Source organism: Physeter macrocephalus, chromosome 12 (assembly GCF_002837175.3).
Source record: "Physeter macrocephalus isolate SW-GA chromosome 12, ASM283717v5, whole genome shotgun sequence".
NCBI lineage: Eukaryota > Metazoa > Chordata > Mammalia > Artiodactyla > Physeteridae > Physeter > Physeter macrocephalus.
The window spans coordinates 13,527,753-13,551,910 of record NC_041225.1 but is presented as its reverse complement, the minus strand read 5'-3'; the positions used below and the strand labels follow the sequence as shown (position 1 = coordinate 13,551,910).

The window sequence follows — 24,158 nt, the reverse complement described above, 5'->3', positions numbered from 1 at the left end:
GCAGAGAAGAAATCAGTGCTTTGGGGCTAATAAAGGCATCCTCTCTAGGAGAGCATCTGAGAGCATTTCAAAGTGTTCCTCATTATCTCACCCCTTCCCACCCCCGCTAAGAGCGGGTTTCACGTCTGTGGTGTAACTCCCTGTTTGTAAACACATTGGGAAATTGGCAAGCAGGACTCTGAACCTCTTAGAGCCAAGGTTGCCTGTTTATATGAGCTATCTTATGTTCATCCTGTAATATGAGGGAAACGAAAGGAAAGCAATTGATAATTAAATAATATGAATGTGAATATGTAAATGCTGGGTGTGACCACACCAGGAGAGATTATAATAAAGTCCACAGTGACTTACACTCAGGCACATGGCAGCTGCAGATGGAGCAGTGCTGTCAGTGATCCATCTTCCAGACGATGACGGAGTCACAGCCAAGTTCCAAACAGGACAAAGGGATACTGGCCCTCCGTTTTCACGGTCCTGGGAAATGAGATGGATATTAACACCGGGCAAAGTACTTTGTGTGTATGTACAGTGGGATTAGGTTCTAGTCTCAGAAGGTCATTTGGGATGTGGAAAAGTCGCCCCTGGCCCCTGAAAACCTTGTCGCCCCTAGTTATTGGGACCATCCAAAACAACCCCACAAATTTGCAAAATGCCTGGAGGGGCGGTACTCTGATATATAGAGAACCCTGGTACAGAGCCTACCATGGAAATCCAGACAAGTGACAATATATGTGTTAGGCCGGGTTCTGCAGAGAAACAGAACCAGTAGAGGACACACACACACACACACACACACAAAGAGAGAGCGAGAGAAATTTATTTTAAGGATTGGCTAATGTAATTGTGGGTGCTGCCAACTCTGAAATCTGTGGGGTGTCAGCGGGAGGCCCAGGGAAGAGTTGATGTTGCAGCCGTGAGGCCCAAAGGCAGTTTGGAGGCAGAATTTCCTGTTCCTCGGAAGACCTCAGTCTAGGCTCATAAGGCATTTAACTGACTACACGAGGCCCACCCAAGCGATGGAAGGTCATCTGCTTTACTTTGAGTCAGCTGGTCTGAATGTTCATCACACCTGAAAAACACCTTCACAGAAAAATATCTTTACATCTAGAGTAGCGTTTGACCAAATATCTGGGTACCGTGACCTAGCCATGTTGACACACACGTGACACACATTAGCCATGTTAATCATCACCGCGAAGGACAAAGAAGTTGAAGAATGTTCCATTCCCATAGTAGGAACTCTAAAGGTCGTCACCATAAATATCTTTGTGTTTCTCCCGGAAGCATAACCAGCGTGCAGCGTTCAGACAATGGGTCGTATATCTGTAAGATGAAAATAAACAACGACGAGATCGTGTCTGACCCCATCTACGTCGAGGTGCAAGGTGAGTCCAGAGGCCACAGGGCGGTTTGTTGTAGAGCCTGCATTCACTGCTTCGTGTATAATGCTCCAGAGTTTGGCATGCCCATTTGTCTGTTTGTTTTTTAATTGTTTTTATTGAGGTATAGTTGATTTAAAATGTTGTGTTAGTTTCAGGTGTACGGCAAAGTGATTCAGTTTATTATGTGTGTGTGTGTGTGTGTGTGTGTGTGTGTGTATTCTTTTTCAGATTCTTTTCCCATATAGGCTATTACAAAATATTGAGTATAGTTCCCCGAGCTATACAGTAGGTCCTTGTTGTTTATCTATTTCATATATAGTAGCATATATATGTTACTCTCAAATTCCTAATTTATCCCATTTGTAGCTCTTTATGCAAACCTTGCAAATCCATAAGCACTGAAATTGTACAAGGCCATCTTCTTTGTAGACTTTAGGTAGTTATGAGATTCACTTAATTCTTAGAGATTTAGCTCTATCCTACGCACTATGGCTGAGATAAAAAGAGATTGTGGACCTCCTTGTCCTAAGGTTATTTACAATTTGAAACAACTGAAGTCTTTTTATGTTAAGGAACAAAATGCAATCTATTATCCAGTTCTCAGTGCTGGCACCAGATGCCACTCACCTGGTCAAGTGCCAATTTGTTTATTATTCAGTATCTTTTACTGTCTTGCTTATGCGGACGGTGAAATCAGGGAGGGTGAGCCGTTTTCTTGATTGGGCCTGCAGCTCGGCCTGGGATTCCTTTTTAGGCCCTAGGATTTGTCAGGCGCCTGATTCAGTGCAGTTCGATGCCATGACATGAGATGGGCTTGGTGGGGGAGAGCTGGGGCAACAGGCAAGGAGAAGGCAGTTTCTGCCCTCAGGGAACTTGGACTCTCGTGGGGAACGTGAGCTGATGCGCAGGTGAGCCAGGCCAGGTGGGCCCTGGTCCTGCATCTCGGGGTTTGCACGTCTGGTTCGGCAATGGCAGGGCCTGTCAAGAGAGGCTTTGAGGAGGAAGCATCTTCATTATCACCCCAAGTGGCCACTCCCCACTGTCCTAGGGGCTGCCCTCCAGGGTCTCTGCATCCCTGCTCACTGAGGTGCCCCATCAGCAGAGCCTTCAGAACAACTTTTCTGCTTTCTCCTGACCCTCCTCGTCACAGGCTTTAGAGCAGGTGATTAGCTTTTCAAGGAACTTCAAAGAGAAGCATCTCCCACAAAAAGGCTGCTGTGCTGCCCATTCTTTTGCAGACCTGAACTTGATACCCTGTAAAGCTGCAGGAGGCCTGAGGGAGGGGCCCCTCAGAGGAGTCTCTTTTGGAGCTTTGCTCTGAGCCCATCCCAGGCTGGACAGCCAGTGCCACAGGGATCTGTCTGCATCAGCCAGAGGGGAGGGTTCCTACATTTGCTGCTAATCTGGGAAAACTATTCAGAGGACATTTCACTTGTAAAATCCCAGAAAAAATGCCCAGGGCAGGAATGAGTTAGGTCCAAATGGAGTTTTGCAAAACTTTGAAACATGAAAAAAGAATCCCGTTTTACCACTCCCACATCAGTCCTGCTGGGGCCAGATCTGTGAGCTCCCAGTCCCAAAAGAACACAGTTTAAACGTCTGAGGCCAGTTAGCTTGATCTGTTAAATTTTTGTCACATGCCCCAGATAAGTACCAACTTGTTTTCTCTGAGCTATTCTTAACGTCCCTTCCCTATGACCCCGGTTCTGGAATCATAGTGGGAGATCTTGGGGTTGTAACTGTGTAACTCTGTCTATACTCTTTTCATGAGAATGTGCTTGGAAAAGTGTTCAGCCCTGTACAAGTGTACAGATTTTAAAATTTATTAACCCTCACCTGAAAGTCTCACACAAAATAGGTTGTCCTCAAACACAGGCAGACCACACCATTCAGAATGGCCATCATCCAAAAGTCTACAAATAATAAACGCTGGTGAGGGTGTGGAGAAAAGGGAACCCTCGTATACTGTTGGTGGGAATGTAAATTGATGCAGCCAATATGGAGGTTCCTTAAAAACTAAAAATAGAGTTACCATATGATCCAGCAATCTCACTCCTGGACATATATCCGGAAAAGACAAAAACTTTAATTTGAAAAGATACATGCACCCCAATGTTCACAGCAGTACTATTTACAATTGCCAAGACATGGAAGGAACCTAAGTGTCCATCAACAGATGAATGGATAAAGAAGATGTGGTGTAAATACTGCAATATTACTCAGCCATAAAAAGAATGAAATATTGCCATTTGTAGCCACATGGATGGACCTAGAGATTATCATACAAGTAAAGGTAAGTCGACCGAGAAGGACAAATATCATATGATACCGCTTATATGTAGAATCTAAAAAAAATGATACAAAAGAACTTATTTACGGGGGCTTCCCTGGTGGCGCAGTGGTTGCGCGTCCGCCTGCCGATGCAGGGGAACCGGGTTCGCGCCCCGGTCCGGGAAGATCCCACATGCCGCGGAGCGGCTGGGCCCGTGAGCCATGGCCGCTGAGCCTGCGCGTCCGGAGCCTGTGCTCCGCAACGGGAGAGGCCACAACAGAGGAAGGCCCGTATACCACAAAAAAAAAAAAAAAAAAAAGAAGAACTTATTTACAAAACAGAACCAGACTCACAGACATAGAAAACAAACTTGTGGTTACCAAAGGGGAAAGAAGGGAAGGGATAAACTAGGAGTTTGGGATTAACATGTACACACTACTATATATAAAATAGATAAACAACAAGGACCTCCTGTATAGCGCAATATAGTTGATATTGAACTACATTCACTATCTTGTAATAACCTATAATGGAAAAGAATCTGAAAAAGAATATATTTTTATGTATGTATAACTGAATTACTCTGCCGTACACCTGAAACTAATACAACATTGTAAATCAAGTATACTTAAATTTAAAAAAGAAATAAAAAATGGGTAGACTCTTACGTGGCTTTGTTTTCACTTTGTGTTTATTGGTAAGGAATCCTGAAAACCTGCCATCCTTTTCCCAGGAGTTTGAGCAACACCTAATTTCAGAACTGCCAGGCCTCCCTTCTGAAAAAAACAGTTCTGAATCTCCATTACTCCTTTGGGAAAGTGTCCTAGAAAACCAGCTAGAGCTAGGCTGGCAGGAATTAGCCTCTTTGTTCTTTCTTACCCAACTTCAGGGAGGTAAAAACTGGCCCTTTCAGACCTGGGTGGCGGACAGAGAAAACTCCTGCTGCGAAGCTCCGGTGTGGTTTCCATTCCCCTGGGGGCCGTGTCTTGGCCTGTGGATCTAAAACCTTCTTTCACTCACCTCTTCCCCTGCAGGACTTCCTCACTTTACGAGGCAGCCTGAGAGCATGAATGTCACCAGAAACACAGCCTTCAACCTCACCTGTCAGGCCGTGGGCCCACCTGAGCCCGTCAACATTTTCTGGGTTCAGAACAGCAGCCGTGTTAATGAACTTCCAGAAAAATCCCCCTCCGTTCTGACCGTTCCTGGTGAGTCTGAGTTGTGGGGTTTACTTCCTGTTCGCCCTGGAATGGTGGAAGGGAGATGGAGTTTGATGAGCATGCTGTGCACAGCAGCAGGTAGTCGAGGCGGATAAAACCGCAGGTGAGGCAGCTGAGGGTGGGGGCCAGGTGGAGGGGGAGGCAGGTGGGAATCTTGGGGGGTCAGAGGTCACAGGGCAGGACTGGGGTGTGGGGACGGGCTCACCACGGGTGTCTGTGGTTAAGTTGGCGAAGTGGCCAGAGTCCTTGAGCCTAGGCAGCGGGAGGCCTGCTCACGTCTTCCGTGGCAGCTGTGGCCCTGCTGGCTGGCAGGGCTTGCATTTCAGGAACCATTGGTGGGACGACCTCAGCGAGGTTTGGCGGCAAGGAAAGTGCATTGGTCACGGCGTTGGCTGTGAGAGGATTGAGTCACTGTGAGGCCGTGGCTGCCCTTGATGGTCAGCGGTCATCCCATGTCCATCTGAATGGGCGTGCCCTGGCTTCCTTGCCGTGCTCCAACGACAGTGCTCTCAGGGTCGGCGCCACTGATGTTTCTGTGAATCCAACGGGCTCCTCTTTGGCTCCTGTCACTGCATCTTCCAGCAACATCTGGCAAGGTTACCACCCCCGATCCTTCCTTTTTTTCACACACTCAGCAAACGTTCTAGGGACGCTGCATGCCAGAGGTGACTTTCAGGAAGCCCTGTCTTCCTGGCTTCCTTCCTGCCTCCTGACTCCTCCTGTTCCCTTGACGGGAGTTCTGAATGTGGGAGGGTGCCCTAGGGCTCAGTCCTGGACCCCCCTCTGAGAGTTCCTTTGGGCCCCTGGCTTCACGACCATCTGTGTGATGACAACCTTGAACTTCGTATCTCCAGCTCAGACCTCCCTCCTGAGCTTCAGGCTCCTTGCTTGGCGTTACTGGATATGGAAGCGTCTTAAAATGAAACTCTTGATTTTCCCCCAAGAATTGCTCTGCCCCAGAATTCCCCGTCTTAGCAGACGATATCACCATTTGCCCATCCTTCCTTCCTTCTCCTTTTCCACGCTGAATGCGTCAGCAGGTTGTCGGTTCTGCTCCTACAGTACATCTCAAATCTGTCTTTTCTCTGTCTCTGCTGCAGTGCCCTGGTCCACCTCACTGCCAGCTCTTGCCAACAGCACTGCAGTAACTTCCTAACAGGTCTCTTTGCTTCTAGCCTTGTCCCCACTCTCGTCCTCAATGGCAGTTCGTGTCCCCTGCCTGCTGGAACCCTTCAGGGGCTTCGCATTGTCTTTGACTGTCACTCAGAGTCCTTCCTGCCCCCGCTCATAGGACCTGCGTGCTCTGGTTCCCGCTCAACTCTCCAGCCCAAACCCATCCCACTCTTTCCCTGCTTATTAAGCGACAGTCGCACTGATTGTCTTTCATTTTCTCGGAAACGTCACCCTTCTCCCTGCCTCAGGACCTTGGCACTTTCTTTCTGTTTGCTTGCAGTGTTGTTCCACCTGCCTTTCATCCCATGACACATCTCAAACATCACTTTTGCACAGAAGTCTTTCCTGGTCATTCTTCTAGTTCCTCCCCACTCCTTTATTGACTCCCAGGCATGTATTCTTGTGGACTTCCTTCATTGCGCTGGTCACAGTCTGTAATTTCCCTGTTTATTTGTTTAGTTGCTTGTCTGTCTTCTTAGAGAATGTATACTCAGCAAGAACAAGGACTTTGTCTCTCCCAAGGCAGTGCCTGACTCATGGTAATACTCACTGAATATTTATGCTGAGTGGACCAGCAAGTGAATGCCAACCTGAGGTATTGTTTCTGAATCACTTTTCTTACTCCTGACTCCACGAGGAATGTTATGATTGTCTCTGCCTTCATCTGAGTTTTCTTTGAGTTTCTCCAAGGAATTGATCGTCAAGTAACTTATTTGTTCAAAATTAATTTAAAAAAAATACATTCCTCCCTCTCTAGGATGATTGCTTTGAAGTCCCATAAAGGAGGATTTATGGGGCATACAATGAAATGTGTAGGTTAAATTGACATACAGTTACATGCATAGCAATTAAGTGCACAACTCAGTAAGTCATGATAAATGTAGACACTCACGTAACCACCGCTTCAATCAAGATATAGAACATTGCTGTCACCCCAGGAAGTTCCCTCTTGTTCCCTTCAGGTCAGCCCCTACCTCCCATAGGTAACCTTGTTCTGATGTCTATTATCATAGATTAATTTTGCCTATTCTTGAAATTTAAATAAATGAAATCATAAGGTGTCTGTTTTCTTGCGTCGGGCCTCTGCATCTTTTGAGATGATCTATGGTTTTTCTCCTTTCTTCTCTTCGTATGGCAAAATACATTGATTTGATTTTCAAATGTTAAACCAATGTTGCATTCCTGGGCTAAACTCTGCTTGGTCATGATGTGTTGTGGTAGTTTCCTTTTGCTGATATTTAGTTAAAGATTTTTGCGTTTATGCTTATTCTGGGGTCACACTAACTGCATGTACTGCAAGTCAGTTCTGATCTTAATTACTAGGAGTTAATGCAGACCCCATGGGTTAAAGACAATGTCTGCCACAAGTCTCAAGGGGGTCCCTAATCCACCTGCACTTCTTACTGACTGGCTGTAAACTTAGAGGTTTCTATGACCCCCTTGGGTTCGATAATTTGCCAGAACAACTCACAGAATTCAGGAGAGTTCTACACTTATGACTATAGTTTTTTTTTTTTTTTACAAAGGATACACATAGGATGCAGTCTGGGAGGGTCCCAAATGCAGAGCTTTCATGCCCTTCCCTGCCTTGATGTGTGGAATCAAGGTGTGTCACCTCCTGGTGTATCAGTGTGTTCATGGAACAAGAAACTACTAAGCTTTGGGGTCCAGAAATTTTATTTGGGTTTCGTTGCATGGGCATAACTGATTAAAATGTCAACCATGTGATGGAACATGATCTCCAGACCTCCCTCTCTTCCCTAGAGGTCAGGAGTTTGGGCTAATATCCCATGGATCAAAGTCCCAACCCTCCCATCACATGATTTAGTCATTCTGGTGACCAGTCCCCATCCTGAAGTTATCTAGGGGCCCATCCTGAGTCACCTTGTTAGCGTAACAAAGCCACTCCTCTTACTCAGGAACTAGCAAAAGGGACAAAAGCTAGTCAGTCTTTATCATACAACAATGTTCATGAAGGAAATTGTTTTATAATTTTGTTTTTGTTTCTGTTTTGTATTGGTAATGTCCATTTTGGTATCTGGGTATTGTTGACCTAATAAAACATAGTTGGAAAGTGTTCCCCTCTCTTTCCTGAAAGAGCTTGGTAGCACTGGTGTTATTTTGGAAAGATGTGTGTGAAGTTCAGTGGAGGCTGTAGCCTCTTGTGTTTTGGATGCTATATTTTTGGTAATGCAATTTGCATTACCTTTTTTTTTTTTTGGCTGTGTTGGGTCTTCGTTGCTGTGCGCAGGCTTTATCTAGTTGTGTCGAGCAGTTGTGGCACGTGTGCTCAGTAGTTGTCGCTCGCGGGCTCTAGAGCGCAGGCTCAGTAGCTGTGGCGCACGGGCCTAGTTGCTCCGCGGCACGTGGGATCTTCCCGGACCAGGGCTCGAACCCATGTCCCCTGCATTGGCAGGCGGATTCTTAACCACTGCGCCACCAGGGAAGGCCTGCATTACCTTTTTGATGAAGGTTAATGTATTGGTTAATGCTGAGTTTGAGGTTAACTGAAATCTCCAGATCTTTTTTCTCATGAATTGCTGCAAAATCAAAGCTCTCCTACCTCTTGTTTATTTAATTATTTTGGCATTTCAGCCTACCGTGTGACATTAATCCTCATAAAAACTTAACTCATTGTCCCAGCCTACTGAGGCCATTTTGAACCTTGATTGTCTCATTGGATTAGCAAATTCTCTCCCTGCTGGGATACTCTTTTTGGCTCTTCCAAGTCATTGATGGAAATCTAGATTCTAATTTAACCAAGGGCGGAGCCCTGTGACCTGCTAATTAAGGCAGCCTCTGAGTTGACATCAGTTCATGAAATCAGCTCTCTTGGCCACTGTTTAACTAGTAGTAAACCTGCCTAATTTTATTTTTTCCATGGTTTATTTTTCCATCTTCTCTTCTAAGACATTCCCTGATATATTGGACTAGTAACTATCCTGGAAAGACTGGAAATCAATTTGAAATTTGTTTTTTTAATTTTTTTTGTAGGAGTTTATTCATTTATTCATTTATTTTTGCTGTGTTGGGTCTCCATTTCTGTGTGAGGGCTTTCTCTAGTTGTGGCAAGCGGGGGCCACTCTTCATCGCGGTGCACGGGCCTCTCACTATCTCAGCCTCTCTTGTTGCGGAGCACAGGCTCCGGACGCACAGGCTCAGTAGTTGTGGCTCACGGGCCTACTTGTTGCGCGGCATGTGGGATCCTCCCAGACCAGGGCTCGAACCCCCGTCCCCAGAATTAGCAGGCAGATTCTCAACCACTGCGCCACCAGGGAAGCCCTGAAATTCGTTTTGAAATCAGACCTGACTTCTCCGTGGTGAGCTGAACTCCATGACAGTTTTCCGTGTCCTCGGCACCAACGTGATAACCTCGTCTTAAGTTCTGCTGTGTATTTCTGTCTCTCACTGATTCTGTACTTGCCAAAATCGGTATCATTTACTTTATGAAAACGGGGATAACTTCTGTCCATCTCTGATCATCTAGAACTTTTCCTCTTCTGTCTCTTTTCTTAGAAAGTACAATAGAAGGATCTGCAAATTTTAATACCCAAGGCTATGTATAATTTGTCTCAGCTTGGTGATCTGATTTATTTGTAAATGGCCAGATATACCATTACAACGGCCACCTATTTGGGATTTTAGGTTCTTTACAATCTTCATTTTACTTTCTTTTTTTTTTTTTTTTTTTTTTTGCGGTACGCGGGCCTCCCACTGTTGCAGCGTCTCCCGCTGCGGAGCACAGGCTCCGGATGCGCAGGCTCAGCGGCCATGGCTCACGGGCCCAGCCGCTCCGCGGCATGTGGGATCCTCCCGGACCAGGGCACGAACCCGTGTCCCCTGCATCGGCAGGCGGACTCTCAACCACCGTGCCACCAGGGAAGCCCCTACTTTCTTTAATTTGAAGATTTTTTTCCTTTGGTAGAGAAGAAAGAAGTAAAATAGAAATTGAGCAGTTTATAGCCTAATAGTGTGCTTTTTAAAATAAACTTTAATGGGATGTGGTTACATGAAGCTACACATGTGATAAACTTACATAGAGCAACACACACACACAAATGAGTCCATGTATAATTGGCAAAATCTGAATAAGCTCTATAGATGGTACCAATGTCAGTTTTCTCGTTTTGACACTGTAGTTATTTGAGACGTTAACATTGGGGAGGTAGGGTGAAGGATACATCGAACTCCCTGTCTATTTCTTTATATCTTTCTGTAAATAGATATTTCAGAATAAAACGTTTTTAAAAACTTCATTTTACATAATTACTAAGTGCTTTTATGTTAAAAATGTAGAAAATTCAGTATTTTTGCATCTTATTACACATTTACAATTACAATAGAAACACTAATGTGATTCTCTCCAGACTTTTCCTGTAAGTATATACATGTTTGTGTGTGTGTGTGTGTGTGTACACACACACACACACACATCTATATGTGATTTTCCTTCACGTTAGAATGATAGTACATGTGCAGATTAATTTCAGCCTTCTTATTACACAGATAATATGTGAACACATATTCACTGTAAAACATTCAAACAATTGTGACATGTCAAAACAAAAGGTGAAAATGTCCCTCCATGCATTCATTCCTTCATACAGAGGAAACCACTGTCAACCATTCATTCACTTCCTTCTAGACCCTTCCTAGTCCTTCAGATACACTCATATATGTGCAAATATGCATAGATCTCCAAGACACATAGACCTTTCCATGTCGGTTGTCATGGGCCTGTCTCATTGTTTGTGACAATTGCGACAGTCCATGGACGGATCATAGTTTATTTAACCACTCCCTTGTTGATGAACATTCAGGTGGTTTTAATGTTTTTGGGGTCACTGATGCAGACATCTTTGAATTCCATCATATGAATTCCTCTTCCATAACTGTCATCCCCTCCCACCACATGGAAGCACACCCATCTGCTTGTCTGCCTCCCCCATGTTATTAATCAGTGTGATTATTACATATTAATCATTCGTTAGTTTAACCCCATTACCCAGCACATTTCCCGGCACATCAGAACTGTGTGAGTGAATGAATGAACAAACGAATGAATTTCAAACAGTTCCTGAGTCTTACGTCCTTTCACTGGGACAGAGACATGGTGATGGTGAAGTAACTTGTATTCATGTCATTAGTTTTGCATTTAAACTCTTTCTTACCTCTTTTCTCATTTATACCTCTAGTGAGTTCTGTGAAATGGGTAGAACAGGATTTTTTTTACATCCATTTTGCAGCCTCAAAGGGCTCAAAGAAGTCCAGGGAGAGAGGGCCTAGGGCGTAGGCTTCCTATGCAGACCTTGCTCTGGGCACATCAAGGCACACCGAATCAGCTACGGCGGACTATCCCCAAACGCCAAACTTTGTAGAGAACTACATACAAACTTATTCTTTTTTTTTTTTTTTTTTTAATTTTTTTCTTCCAGTTTTACTGAGGTATAACTGACATACAGCACTGTATAAGTTTAAGGTGTATAGCATAATGATTTGACTTACATTATGAGGTGATTACTACAATGTTTAGTGAACATCCATCATTTCGTATAGATACAAAATATTTCCTTGTAATGAGAACTCTTAGGATTTATTCTCTTAACAACTTTCATATGTAACATACAGCAGTGGTAATTAAGCACGTTGTACATCGCGTACCTAATATTTATTTACCTTATAACTGGAAGTTTGTACCTTTTAATCACCTTCATCCAAATCCCCCCTCTCCTCCTCTGATCTCTTTTTCTATGAATATGTTTGTTTTGAAGTATAAGTGACCTACAACATTATGTTAGTTCCTGGTGCACAACATAGTAATTTGATATTTATGTACATTACAAAATGATCACCATGAAACTATGTCTAGTTGCCAGCTGTCACCATACAAAGACATTACAGTATTATTGACTGTATTCCACGTGCTGTACATTTCATCCCCATGACTCATTTATTTTGTAACTGGAAGTTTATACAAATTTATTCTTATTTGCATTTGCTTTTCATTTTGAGGACGCTTTAGTGTGATACCTGAGCCCCTCCCAGTAAGAGGAGGTCATGTTTAGGGAACTAGGTGCTGAGGCTGTTCTGACCCAAGATGCCTCTGGGGCCCTTTGTCCCCATGCAGCACCTCCCATGCTGATGTAAATAAAATCTGAATGTTTGCAGGTAGGCACCCTGCTATCTTGGAATTAACCCTGAAGTAAACTTTTCCCATCCCTTCTACCAAGAGGATGCTGAGTAGGGAAGTGGTTTAAAGAGCCCTGATTGTCGAGACTGCTTGCAGCCGGCACATGTTTGAACAGCAAGGTCATACGCTTTTCCCTCTTGATACCAGTTTTGTTTTGTTTTTCCCTCTGTGATGTAAGCACTGTCTTCGAGAACCACGAGCGAAGAAGTACTTTGTCTAAAGGGCATTATTCTGAGTCAGCAAAGCCAATCTCAAAGGTTACATGCAAAATGTACTTGGCGGCCGTCCTTGGAAGGCTCTTCGAAGGGATCTCTGTTTGAAATGTTTTCCAGCTGTGATTTCCTTTCTGAACAATCTGAGCCTAATTCAATTTGTGGCACCTTTCTCCTCTCCAGATTATTGTCAGAAGGCAGATTACCCGTATATGGCTCTCTACAGTCATACAGATGGTTTTGCTGGTTTGGGCTGAGACTTTTACTGAATTGTAAATAAATGATCCCGTTGGTACAGGGGGAAAAGAAAAAAGGTTACATGCTATGTAATTCCATTTAGACAACATTCTCTTTGTTTTTTGAATTTTTGAATTTTATTTTATTTATTTTTTTTTATCCAGCAGGTTCTTATTTGTTATCTATTTTATACATATTAGTGTATATATGACAATCCCAATGTCCCAGTTCCTCACACCACCACTTTCCCCCCTTGGTGTCCATACGTATATGACAACTTATAGTGATGGTGCACACATCAGCTCCTGCCAGATGTTAGGTTGGGGGAAGGATGTTCGTAAAAAGGGTGGCACAGGGGAGCTTCTTTTTGGTGATGGAACAGTTCTCCATCTGTACACAAATCTGTACCTGTAATAAAATTTCATAGAAATGCCCCCCCCACACACACACACAAAATAAAATGACCAAAGCTGGTGAAATCTGAATAAGGTCTGTATTTTAGTTAATAGTATTGTACCAGGGACTTCCGTGGTGGTCCAGTGGTTAAGACTCCACACTTCCACTACAGGGGGGGCGGGTTCGATCCCTGGTCGGGGAACTAAGATCCCGCAGGCCACGAGGTGCGACAAAAAAAAAAAAAAAAAAAGTATTTATCATAGCAAAGTCACCTTCCTAGTTTTGATGGTTGTACTATGATTATGTAAGATCTTACCATTTAGGGGAACCTGGGTGAAGGGTGCTAGGAACTCTTTACTCTTTCTGCAGTTTCTTGTGAATTGAAAACTATTTCAAAGCAAAGTTTTTTTTGCCCAAGGAAGTACTTTGTCATTGGCAAAATAAAGTCCCAAAATAAAGAGCAGAACTGCAGAAAGCTTTTGCTGCATGGTGTTCAGTGGTGGGATGTGTTACAGGTTAGCGGTTACGATCCCGAGCTTTGATACAGACTAATGCCAGTTCACCACTGTGTGTCCCTAGGCAACTTACTCACCTTCTTCATATAAAATAGGGGTAATAACAGTGTCTACTTCATAGAACATTGATGTGGATTCTGTGAAATAATGGATGTAAAGGCCTTGGTACAGAAGCAGCCTACAGGAATGACTGAAATGTTACCTGTTAGAAATTTTCATATGCAACAGTTACTAACTCATTGTCAATTTTGAGCTACCTTTCTACCAAGAGTGGGGGACTTAGGCTCATCTTTCTGGGTTTTACTTTTTAAAAAATACTCATTTTATATTTAAATCCACATTTAGAAAACAGCTAAGCTAGTTTTGGTTTTAGTTAATTGGCTATAATTCGTAATGTTCGTTGTAATAACAACAGTAACACTAATAATTAGAATTTATATAAATCAGTTCATAATTCTCACAGTGCTTTTGGTAAAGATTTACTTTGAGCCTCATTGCAACCTGTGATATAGTTAGGCATTTTTTAATTCCCATTTTGCAGATCAGGAAGAAATTTGGAGCAATTAAGGGACCTTGTGGCCTAAGGGCTAGTCTTTGCGTGGCAGCTGGAGCGATCCTCATAAAACACAGACTAGATCATATCAGTCAAAACCTGGGGCTCAAAGCCCCAGGTTTCCCACCTCACTTGGAGGTCAAAGGCCTGACCCATATGTTCCCTCTGCTTTGAACCTTCCCTCACCCTCCAGAATAAACTTGGCCCATTCCCTCACCCGAGTCTTTCCTCAGAGGCCATTTCTCAAGGAGCTCCCTCTGACCTGCATATTTAAAATCACAACCACTTCTCTACCCACCCTGACCCCCTGATCCCTATTTTTCCATAGTACTAATCACCTTCTAATAGAACATGCGGCTTACGTATTTATTAAGTCTGTTATTTCTCACCCACTTTTCTCCATGAGAATGTGAGCTCTATAAGGATAAGGATCTTTGTTTCATTCATGGATAGATCCCAAGTGCCTGGGGAAGCATCTGGCACGTAGTAGGTACTCTGTAAATGTTGAATGAGTGAATTCAGGGCAGATAGTGAATTCCAAGTTAATAAGTGTAAGTCCTTCGTTTATGCAGCGTATTCTTCTATTTCCTGCCTCTTTGGGTGGAAAGACGAACACGAGGGGAAAAAATTAAAGGGACAGGATTCCTTAACCTGGAACTCAAAGAACTGCCCTAACTGTGCTCTTACAAGCTGATTCCTCAGCGATTCTGACTGTCCTTTCCTCAAGGGAACATCCTGTGGCTGAATGTTCCCTAAAATGTCTTTCAGACCTTGTGTCAGGGGCTATCTTTTTTTAAACTAGCAGAGGACCGAGCAAGAGGGCCATGAACCATCATAATGGACTTCGGTGGGATATAATGGAGTGAGAGGGATACCCATGAGAAGAGGACACAGTAACAGGAAATGTGGAGATGCTGGTGCTGGGGGCGCTTGGGAGAGTGGGTGGTAGGGTGGAGACGGAGAGGGGTGTGACAGGTGTTTGGGCTCTAAAACTTCAAGGTCTATTCCAGTCTGGTGGTTATTGTTCATCCAGAGGGAGAACAGAAAAGTGAGGTGGGGAGCTGTCTTTCTTAGTACATCTGGGTTGCTGTGTTCAACCCAGGCTTATAAATGAGTCTCCAGTTGGGAAGCTTGTGCCATTAAGAAAAAAAAAAAAAAAAAAAAGTCACTGACTACATTAAGCCAAGAAGCCTACATTTGGCCTTAGGTTTTGGCCCATCCAGTTGTGGAGAAAGTTAACCTGGGTTGGAAGCAGTTTCCACTTCTGTCTGCTGGCATCCTTTTGGCCTGTGGACATGTACCACCTCGGCCCCCAGACAGATCTGCTCTTCTAGATGGTTTGGCTACTTGTGGGCAGTTCTGAATCGGAGTGGGTGCCCTGTACCAGGGAATTAGCTGCAGATTGTCTTCCTGACTTTGTGTGTCCTCTGAAGAGAAACACGAAGAGGAAAAATGACTTGCCGCTTAACCTAAATCATGTTCCCCGAGGAGCGGTTTCACTCTCAGTATTGATCAACCTTGCAGGACTGAAGAACTGTGGGCTTAACTCATCTTTGGGATCTGTAACTACATGGTGGATCTCAAGGAAGTAAATCCATCCTCTTGTTTTCTAGCAGGGCTGCTCTTGCCCTCACAACCAGTTGGGAATGTCACTTGTAGTTTGTACTCAAGTGTTTCCCAAGAGTTTGGACAAGAGCGATTGAAATCAAATGACTGGTTTTAGCCTGCAGATGTCTGCTCAAATATGTACAAAATATAAGTTGCATAACCAAAGCAACTGACATTTTGATTGAGTGTCTTCTGATTGAGCCAAAACTGATTTTTCTAAATATAAACCAAGTTTTGCGAGTTCATGTAGCCTGGCAAAACGGGCATCTCATTTGGGAGCTGATGACCTGGAAGGTAAGGTGAAAAGCCAGGTGTCACAGGCCTGCCTGGGAAATAGTGAGTGGCAGCAGGGACCCCAGGTGGTGGCTTAGAGGGGTCAGTGGATCCTCATCCAGTATGTGTCCTCTTTCCGAAAGTCAGTGCCTGACAAAATGCCCAAAGTCCCGACTCTATGCCAGTTTTTCTTTTTCACCGTCTACTTCCCTGTCATCTCTCTCTCACTTTCCAAAAGAAAAAAGACCTCTCTCTGCCTTACCTGGAGTCACAACGGGGCATCAGTTCTCCAATGCTTTGGTCTCCTCTTTACTGTCTTAAGAATGATTGAAAACCTACAGGTTTTTGTTTATCTGAGATACATCTATTGCCATTTACTGAATTAGAAATTAAAACACAATAATACACAAGCACGTTCCATTAGCTCATAGAGCTATGACATCATCACACATCATACACCTTTTGGAAAATTCCATCATACATTCCCGAGAGCGTGAGAGTGAAAAGGGCAAATAACATATTATTGCTATTCTCACAAAAATAGTTTTCAACTTGAGGCCCCCCAAAGTATCTCTGGGATTCCCAGGGACCTCTAGACCACACTCTGAGAACAGCTGCTGTAGTGCATTGGCTCAAGGTTAACAAAATTCCAGACTACCACATAGAAAATTCCAAATTTTGTCCAGCAAAGGAGTTGTGCTTCCCATAAAATTTTGCTTTGTATGTTTAAAAATTACATGTATATTGTTTTGATCAGTTGTGCCCCAAATAATACTTGTAAAGATCATCAATCTAGAAGAAAGTTTGTTTTCCAATTTCAATATGTAAGTGTAATTTTATCACCAAGAAGTATCATAGGGTGATTAATCAGTGACTCTCAAACACACACATGATGCCATTAGGATAAAATTCTGCAGGGGAAGTAGAAAAGTCATGATTGAAAACTTCTGATTTCTGGGGAGAATTATTTCAGCAGATGATGCTGGGTCTCCCATTCCAGTAATATGTATATTGCATGGGACTCTAAAGGAGTTTTACTTTACTTTTTTTTTTTTTTTTTTTTTTTTTTTGCTGTACGCGGGCCTCGGACGCGCAGGCTCAGCGGCCACGGCTCACGGGCCCAGCCGCTCCGCGGCACGCGGGATCCCCCCGGACCGGGGCACGAACCCGCGTCCCCTGCATCAGCAGGCGGACTTCTCAACCACTGCGCCACCAGGGAAGCCCAAGGAGTTTTACTTTAAATTATCAGCATATTCAGGGTACCTGAAATTACATTTTTTGCAGCTGTTTAAATGATGAACAGTTTAAGATGCAAACCTCAAAATGTGTAAGAGGCTACATATATTTTTCAAAATTCTTTGGGAGGAATACAAACAGAAGATACAAAGACTCCTTGAGGCAGTGTATGTACAGATGTTCTTTTATAGATGTGGCTAATGGGTTTGAAATAAATATTCCTCTTCAGTGAAATAAATATTTTCTAAACCATCACACAATCTATTAGTTTCATCTCTCATTCGAGAGGAGGTGACCCGATGTGAAAGAGCTGGCTCCTACCTGGAATTGTAGTTTCTTAGCACTTGGATTTAGAGAATCTAATTAAGCAATCTGATTTAGGATTTTCCTCCAGTCTGAGGGAAATACTCATCTTGGAAAATTAAAATACCTGAAGTAGCTATCATATTCTGATCTAAAATTATTTAGGAGAAGTCAAAGGTCACCACAGAATTGTAGGACAGAGAGTCTAGTCAAGAGAACTCAGATGCTGGGACAGACTTCCATCTGGATGGAAAAGAACAAACACCCACCAACACTGATGTTTTTGTGCACAGCTAATCCCTCAGGAGAGGCACTGACTTGAAAGGACTCAGATTTGCTTTTCTTCCTAGAACTTCTCCCAGGCCACGTGGCCCAGCCTCGGTGCAGCATTCACTGTGCGGGCATCCAATGTGGACAGTCTTTCCTGGCTGTTGACCGGCTGGGTTTCCCTCAGCAGCTTGTTTCAAATATTTAATGACTTCATTAGTGACGAGCTTTGGATTTTAAAATCATCCGATGGAAAATATCCTACACAAGTAGATAGAAACAAACAAAAAAAATATAAGCCTTTCAGGCAAGAAGTGAATGATGGCGTATTTTCAAGAATTTTATCTGTCTTTCTCCAGTTTATGATATAAACTCTGTGCAAGGCACCTTGTGTGTCAGAGAGAAAGTTTCCAGACTCAACTAGATGGTATATATATGGCTGTGCTTTTTAAAAATAATCTTTTAAAATTTTAGAATAGTTTTAGATTTATAGAAAAATTCTGTGCCATCTCGTACAGAGTATTCCCATAAACCTCACACCCACACTCCCCTGTTCTGAACATCTTACATTAATTAGTGTGGTACATTTGTTACAATTCATAAACCAATACTGATAACATCATTTCTGAACAACTATATTTAATGTGGACACAGTATAGTGTACCATAAAAAATTATTTCACTTCGTTATATCCATTGCATTATTTTTAGAACTTAGCATAATGAATCAGGAATGAAACATTCCCTAACAGGTTTGTAGATTCAGCTTCTCCAGAGAGATTTTCACAGGTGTTTTTGAGACTTTGGGAGGTAGCGGGCCTCAGGGTGTCCTTCTGAGCAGCCCTTCCAAGCATGCCTTTTTATTTTTATTTTTATTTTTATTTTATTTTTATTTTTATTTTTTTGCAGTACGCGGGCCTCTCACTGTTGTGGCCTCTCCCTTTGCAGAGCACAGGCTCCGGACGCGCAGGCTCAGCGGCCATGGCTCACGGGCCTAGCCACTCCGCGGCATGTGGGATCTTCCCGGACCGGGGCCCAAACCCGTGTCCCCTGCATCGGCAGGCGGACTCTCAACCACTGCGCCACCAGGGAAGCCCTAAAATTTTAAAAAAATGTTTTGGCCACACCAAACACCATGTGGGATCTTAGTTCCCCAACCAGGGATCGAACCCGCACCCTCTGCTTTAGAAGCACAGAGTCTTAACCACTGGACCACCAGGGAAGTCCCGAAGCATACCTACTTATCTCACTGAAATGTCCCTTCAGGAAATGTAAGCCTGAAACTAGCACATAGCTGATTATTCTGTTATCTCTGAGAATTCCTGATACATCATTACTAACTAAAGTCCATAGTTTATTCAGATTTCCTTAATTTTTACCTAATGTCCTTTTACTGTTCCAAGATTTAGTTGTTGTGTCTCCTTAAGGCTCCTCTTGGTTGTGACAATTTCTCAAACTTCCCTTGTTTTTAATGACCTGGACAGTTTTGAGGAGTACCGGTCAGGTTTTTTGTAGAATGTCCCACAGTTTGGACCTGTCTGATGTTTTTGGTCATTTTTCTTATGATTAGATTTGGGTTATATGTTTTGGAGGAGGAAGACCATAGAGGAGAAGTGCCATTCTCATCACATCATATCAAGGGTACATTCTGTCAACACGATTTACCATTGTTGGCCTTGACCTTGACCATCTGGCTGAGCTAGATGTTTGTCAGTTTCTCACTCAAAAGTTTTCCTTTCATTCCCCTTTCCATACTGTCCGCTTTGGAAGGAAGTCACTTTGTGGAGCCCATGCTTAAGGAGTCAGGAGTGATGCTCCTTTTTGGGGGCAGAGCGTCTGTGTAAAAATCATTAGGAATTCCTCTCCATAGGGGATTTGTCTTTTCTCCCCCTTTTATTTAATCATTTGTTTATATCAATATAGACTCATGGATATTTGTTTTATACTTTGGGTTACTATTTATTTATTTATTTATTTATTTATTTATTTATTTATTTTTGGCTGTGTTGGGTCTTCGTTTCTGTGCGAGGCCTTTCTCTAGTTGCGGCAAGCGGGGGCCACTCTTCATCACGGTGCGCGGGCCTCTCACTGTCGCGGCCTCTCTTGTTGCGGAGCACAGGCTCCAGACGCGCAGGCTCAGTAGTTGTGGCTCATGGGCCTAGTTGCTCCGCGGCATGTGGGATCTTCCCGGACCAGGGCTCGAACCCGCGTCCCCTGCACTGGCAGGCCGACTCTGAACCACTGCGCCACCAGGGAGGCCCTGGGTTACAATGTCATGCTGCTTTATTTTCTTGCTCCGTGTGTGTGTGTGTGTGTGTGTGTGTGTGTGTGGTGTATGCTGTTTGTGTTATATTTTGCTCCAGGCTCATCTTATATGTTTTCTGCTCCAACCTGACAATCAGCCATTTCTCCGAGGAGCTCTGGTTCCTTTCACTGGAGAATAGTATTATAAGAAACCAAGATCTGGATTACCGCTCTTCCTTTCTCCTTAAAATTAATGTCAACTAATTTTTTTCATTTCCAAGATGTCTTCAGACCTCTGAAATGATAGCATTTTCTTCATTCAGCACCAGTGTCTTTTCTTCAAGTAATTAATAATGATGCCTTGTGTTTATATAATTCCTTATGAATATATTGATTTTTACTATTAAAAAAGGATTCATTACAACAGATCACCTGAAATTTTTAAAACTGTAACTTTTATCCTGCTGTTTCTGGTGCCCTGACATGTCCATACTGTGTCGTGGAGTGTACGTGGTGCTAAGCCGGAGATTATCTGGGTGAGCCTCCGAAACCACTTTTCTTGATTTGGGGCCCAGTGATTCCCATACCTCCTTGAAGAAATTTTAAAACTAAATGATACCGCTTTGTTACCTAATGTCTCATCATTGGGGAAAAATAAAGGCTTTTAATGAATTACAGCTGCCTTTTTTTAAAAAAATTTTTTAACATCTTTATTGGAGTATAATTGCTTTACAATGGTTAGTTTCTGTGTTAGTTTCAAGTTAGTTACAAGTGTTAGTTTCTGCTTTATAACAAAGTGAATCAGTTATACATATACATATGTTCCCAAATCTCTTCCCTCTTGCTTCTCCCTCCCTCCCACCCTCCCTATCCCACCCCTCTAGGTGGTCACAGAGCACCGGGCTGATCTCCCTGTGCTATGCAGCTGCTTCCCACTAGCTATCCACCCTACGTTTGGTAGTATATATATGTCCATGCCACTCTCTCACAGCTGCCTTTTAAGCCCATGGTTGCCTTGCTCCTGGTACATAGGGTTTAATCCTAGGTTTGTTTTTCAAACACCAACACGTATTTTTAATTAACTTTGCATTTATGGCTTGAAGCAGTGAACCAAGAAGTAAAAGGATGCTGAACCCCATAGGATTCTGATAAACAGAATCCTGTCTCTCTGCAGCTGGTCTCACGGCTCTCCTTCCCCTCCAGGTCTGACTGAGACCGCCATCTTCAGTTGTGAGGCCCACAATGACAAAGGGCTGACCGTGTCCAAGGGTGTGCAGATCAACATCAAAGGTAGGCGGCAGGGTGGAGTCCCCCCCTGCATGTTCCGGGGGTTAGGGGGGTGCAGTGTGAGCTCTGCAGCCAGCCACCTGGGATCGAGTCCTGGCTTCCCTTTGTGACCTTGGACAAGTCACTTAACCTTTCTGCCTTCAGTGTTCCCCCGTGTAAAATGGGGGTAATTACAGAACCTACCTCCTCTTGAGGGTTCAATGAGATAATGCAAGTAAAAGTACTCATAACAGGGCCTGACACTTGTCTTTGATCAACATTAGCTAGTTTAATTCTGCTCAGATGGAGAAGAAAATTGTCTGAAATGCTGACCCTGGATCATCTTAGCTCCTATTTTCACTTTTTCCTTTTCTACCCTGAACTAGTCCCCATTACTCCTTGAAGAGCCCCCAGGGTGGGCGCAGCTTGGGGCACTGATCTGACGATGCCCTGAGGATGGGCTCTGTCCTTCCTTGGGCATCTGGGGCTGAAGCGAGTCTCCACCAGCCGCTGTCCTGAGGAAGGAGAAGGTCAGAGTCACTCTTCTTCTGGGGGCACGGGGCTCCTGTCCCTCTTTCTCCTAACCTCCTCCACCCCCCTTGCTTCCTCTGAGCTGGGATATAACAGAATGAAAGGCACATGTTTGAAACCTCCCCCAGGCTGGTGGAGACATTCCAATCCAATCATCAGATTCCTCCTCCTTTTGTGGGATCAAAGGTATTGAAACCTGAAACTTGAAAGGAAAGGAAAACCTACTGTCTTTTTATCGCTTTCAAATCATCTCCCTTAACCTTTCTCATAGAAATTCAGGCAAACGGTATGTTTTAGTATTTGTTCTTAATTTATTTTTAATTAATTACTTTATTTTTATTGAAGTATAATTGATTCGCAATGTTGTGTTAATTACTGTTGTACAGCAGTGATTCAGTTATACATATATATATATATTCTGTTTTTAATATTCTTTTCCATTGTGGTTTATCATAGGATATTGAATATAGTTCCCTGTGCTATACAGTAGGACCTTGTTGTTTATCCGTTCTATATATAAAAGCTTACATCTGCTAACCCCAGCCTCCCATTCTATCCCTCCCCCAACCCCGTCCCCCTTGGTGACCACCAGTCTGTTCTCTTATGTTATTTGTTCTTCATTTAAATATTGAGAAGGCAATATTGAGTTCATATTCCTTTTGGTCTTATCCTTGGGGAAATAATAGAGGGGAAAAAGCAGAATGTGTTTAATAATGAGTTAAATGGTGGGTAATGTACAGCAGGAGACTCAAAATTACAAAAGACATACTTTTTAAAGGTGCTGATGTTTAGTTTCAGCAAATCAACTAGAAGAGGCTATGAGAGGGCATTTTTGAAAAGTGCATTGGAAGAAAAAAAAATGAGCAACTGAAAGTTATTAGGAGAGGAACTGTATAACTTCCTTCCTTCGTTACGAATTCCATTATTACAATTTTCAAAAGAAATGTTGAGAATTTCAGGAATTCACGCGTGGGCATAAATTTATAAAGACATTTTCATAAAATATCAACATCTTAAAGTTTAAAAATCCATAAAATGAGAAGCACTTCCTGAATTTTATGCTTCAGACAGAATCTCAACTAGGACTTTATTTTAATAAAGCCTATTTCCAAACCTTATGTTTTGGGCTTTCATTGATTTAAGCATGTATATCAAAGCAACCAAAACTCCCTGCTCGTCTGTTATCAACTGAGGTATACGTGGCCAAACTTTGATCTGGAAAGGCAGATACTCTATTTAGGGAAGTGAGTCAAACGAAACACTGACTCTTTCCCATTCATCAGTCTGTGTGTCTCCTGGTAAAACTGAAACTCCTGAATACCATACCCAGTGAGCGCTTAACATGGCCCCAGCCTTCCTTCCCTCTCATCCCCTGCGCATCCTGTCCTCGCCTTTACCACCAGCGCACCTCCCCCAGACCTCGTGCATGCGTTACCGCGTTTCATCCTCACCCCAGCTCCTGGAGCAGTGTGGTCACTCCCCGCCCTTAATAGAAGCGGGAACTGAGTTTAGAGAGGGCCGTGAACTGTGCCGTGGGCCATGCAGCTGGCTAAGTGGTGACCACACTCCCCAGCCCCTGCTGGTACTCACGCTGGTCCGCTTGCTGCCCCTGCAGCCAGTTTCCAGTGTCCTGTTGAGGGACACTAGTGCTGGAGTCAGGCAGACCCGAGTTGAAGTCCCTATTCTGCTGCTTACGAGCTCTGTGAGCTTTGGCAAGTTTTTAACTTCTCTGGTCCTCAGTTTCCTCAATCTGTCAATGGGGATCGCAAGGCTGCTTCTCTGATAGGGTTCCTCCTATCAGATTAGTCATGTTTAATGACGTCCATAGGTTCCTGGCACAGAGTAAGCACTCAAAAATATTAGTCATCATTTTGGATTATAAGTGAGGTTCTTACCATTAATTAAGAGTTAAATGTATGGGAATTTTCTGGTGGTCCAACGGTTAGAACTTCGCGCTTTCACTGCTGAGGGTGAGGGTTCCATCCCTGGTCCGGGAACGAAGATCCCGTGCGGCACGGCCAAAATAAATAAATAAAAATAATATTGATTCACAGATTTTGATATATATTTCTTTTTTTAAAAAGAGTTAAATATAGCACAAGAAACTAAAACCCTCAAACTTCAGATCCTTGTTGGATTCTAATTTAAATATCTATCCATGTCCCACCTGTGGCTGAGGTCATTGCACGTTCATTACGGTATGCCCTCCCCTCCCCGCAAGCAGATGCACTTGGGTCTTTTTTTTTTTTTTTTTTTTTTTTTTTTTTGCGGTACGCGGGCC

The 24,158-nt window shown here is 43.4% G+C and overlaps 1 protein-coding gene across 1 annotated transcript in view; it reads left to right on the top strand.

The window, feature by feature from the left end:
- MERTK (MER proto-oncogene, tyrosine kinase) overlaps positions 1–24,158 on the top strand; it is a 126,525-nt gene that overhangs the window by 32,689 nt on the left and 69,678 nt on the right. The window contains exons 3-5 of the mRNA XM_024129837.3: positions 1,285–1,385; positions 4,689–4,862; positions 21,284–21,370. Of these exons, the coding sequence (XP_023985605.1) occupies positions 1,285–1,385; positions 4,689–4,862; positions 21,284–21,370 (362 nt within the window). The remainder of the gene's footprint in view (positions 1–1,284; positions 1,386–4,688; positions 4,863–21,283; positions 21,371–24,158) is intronic.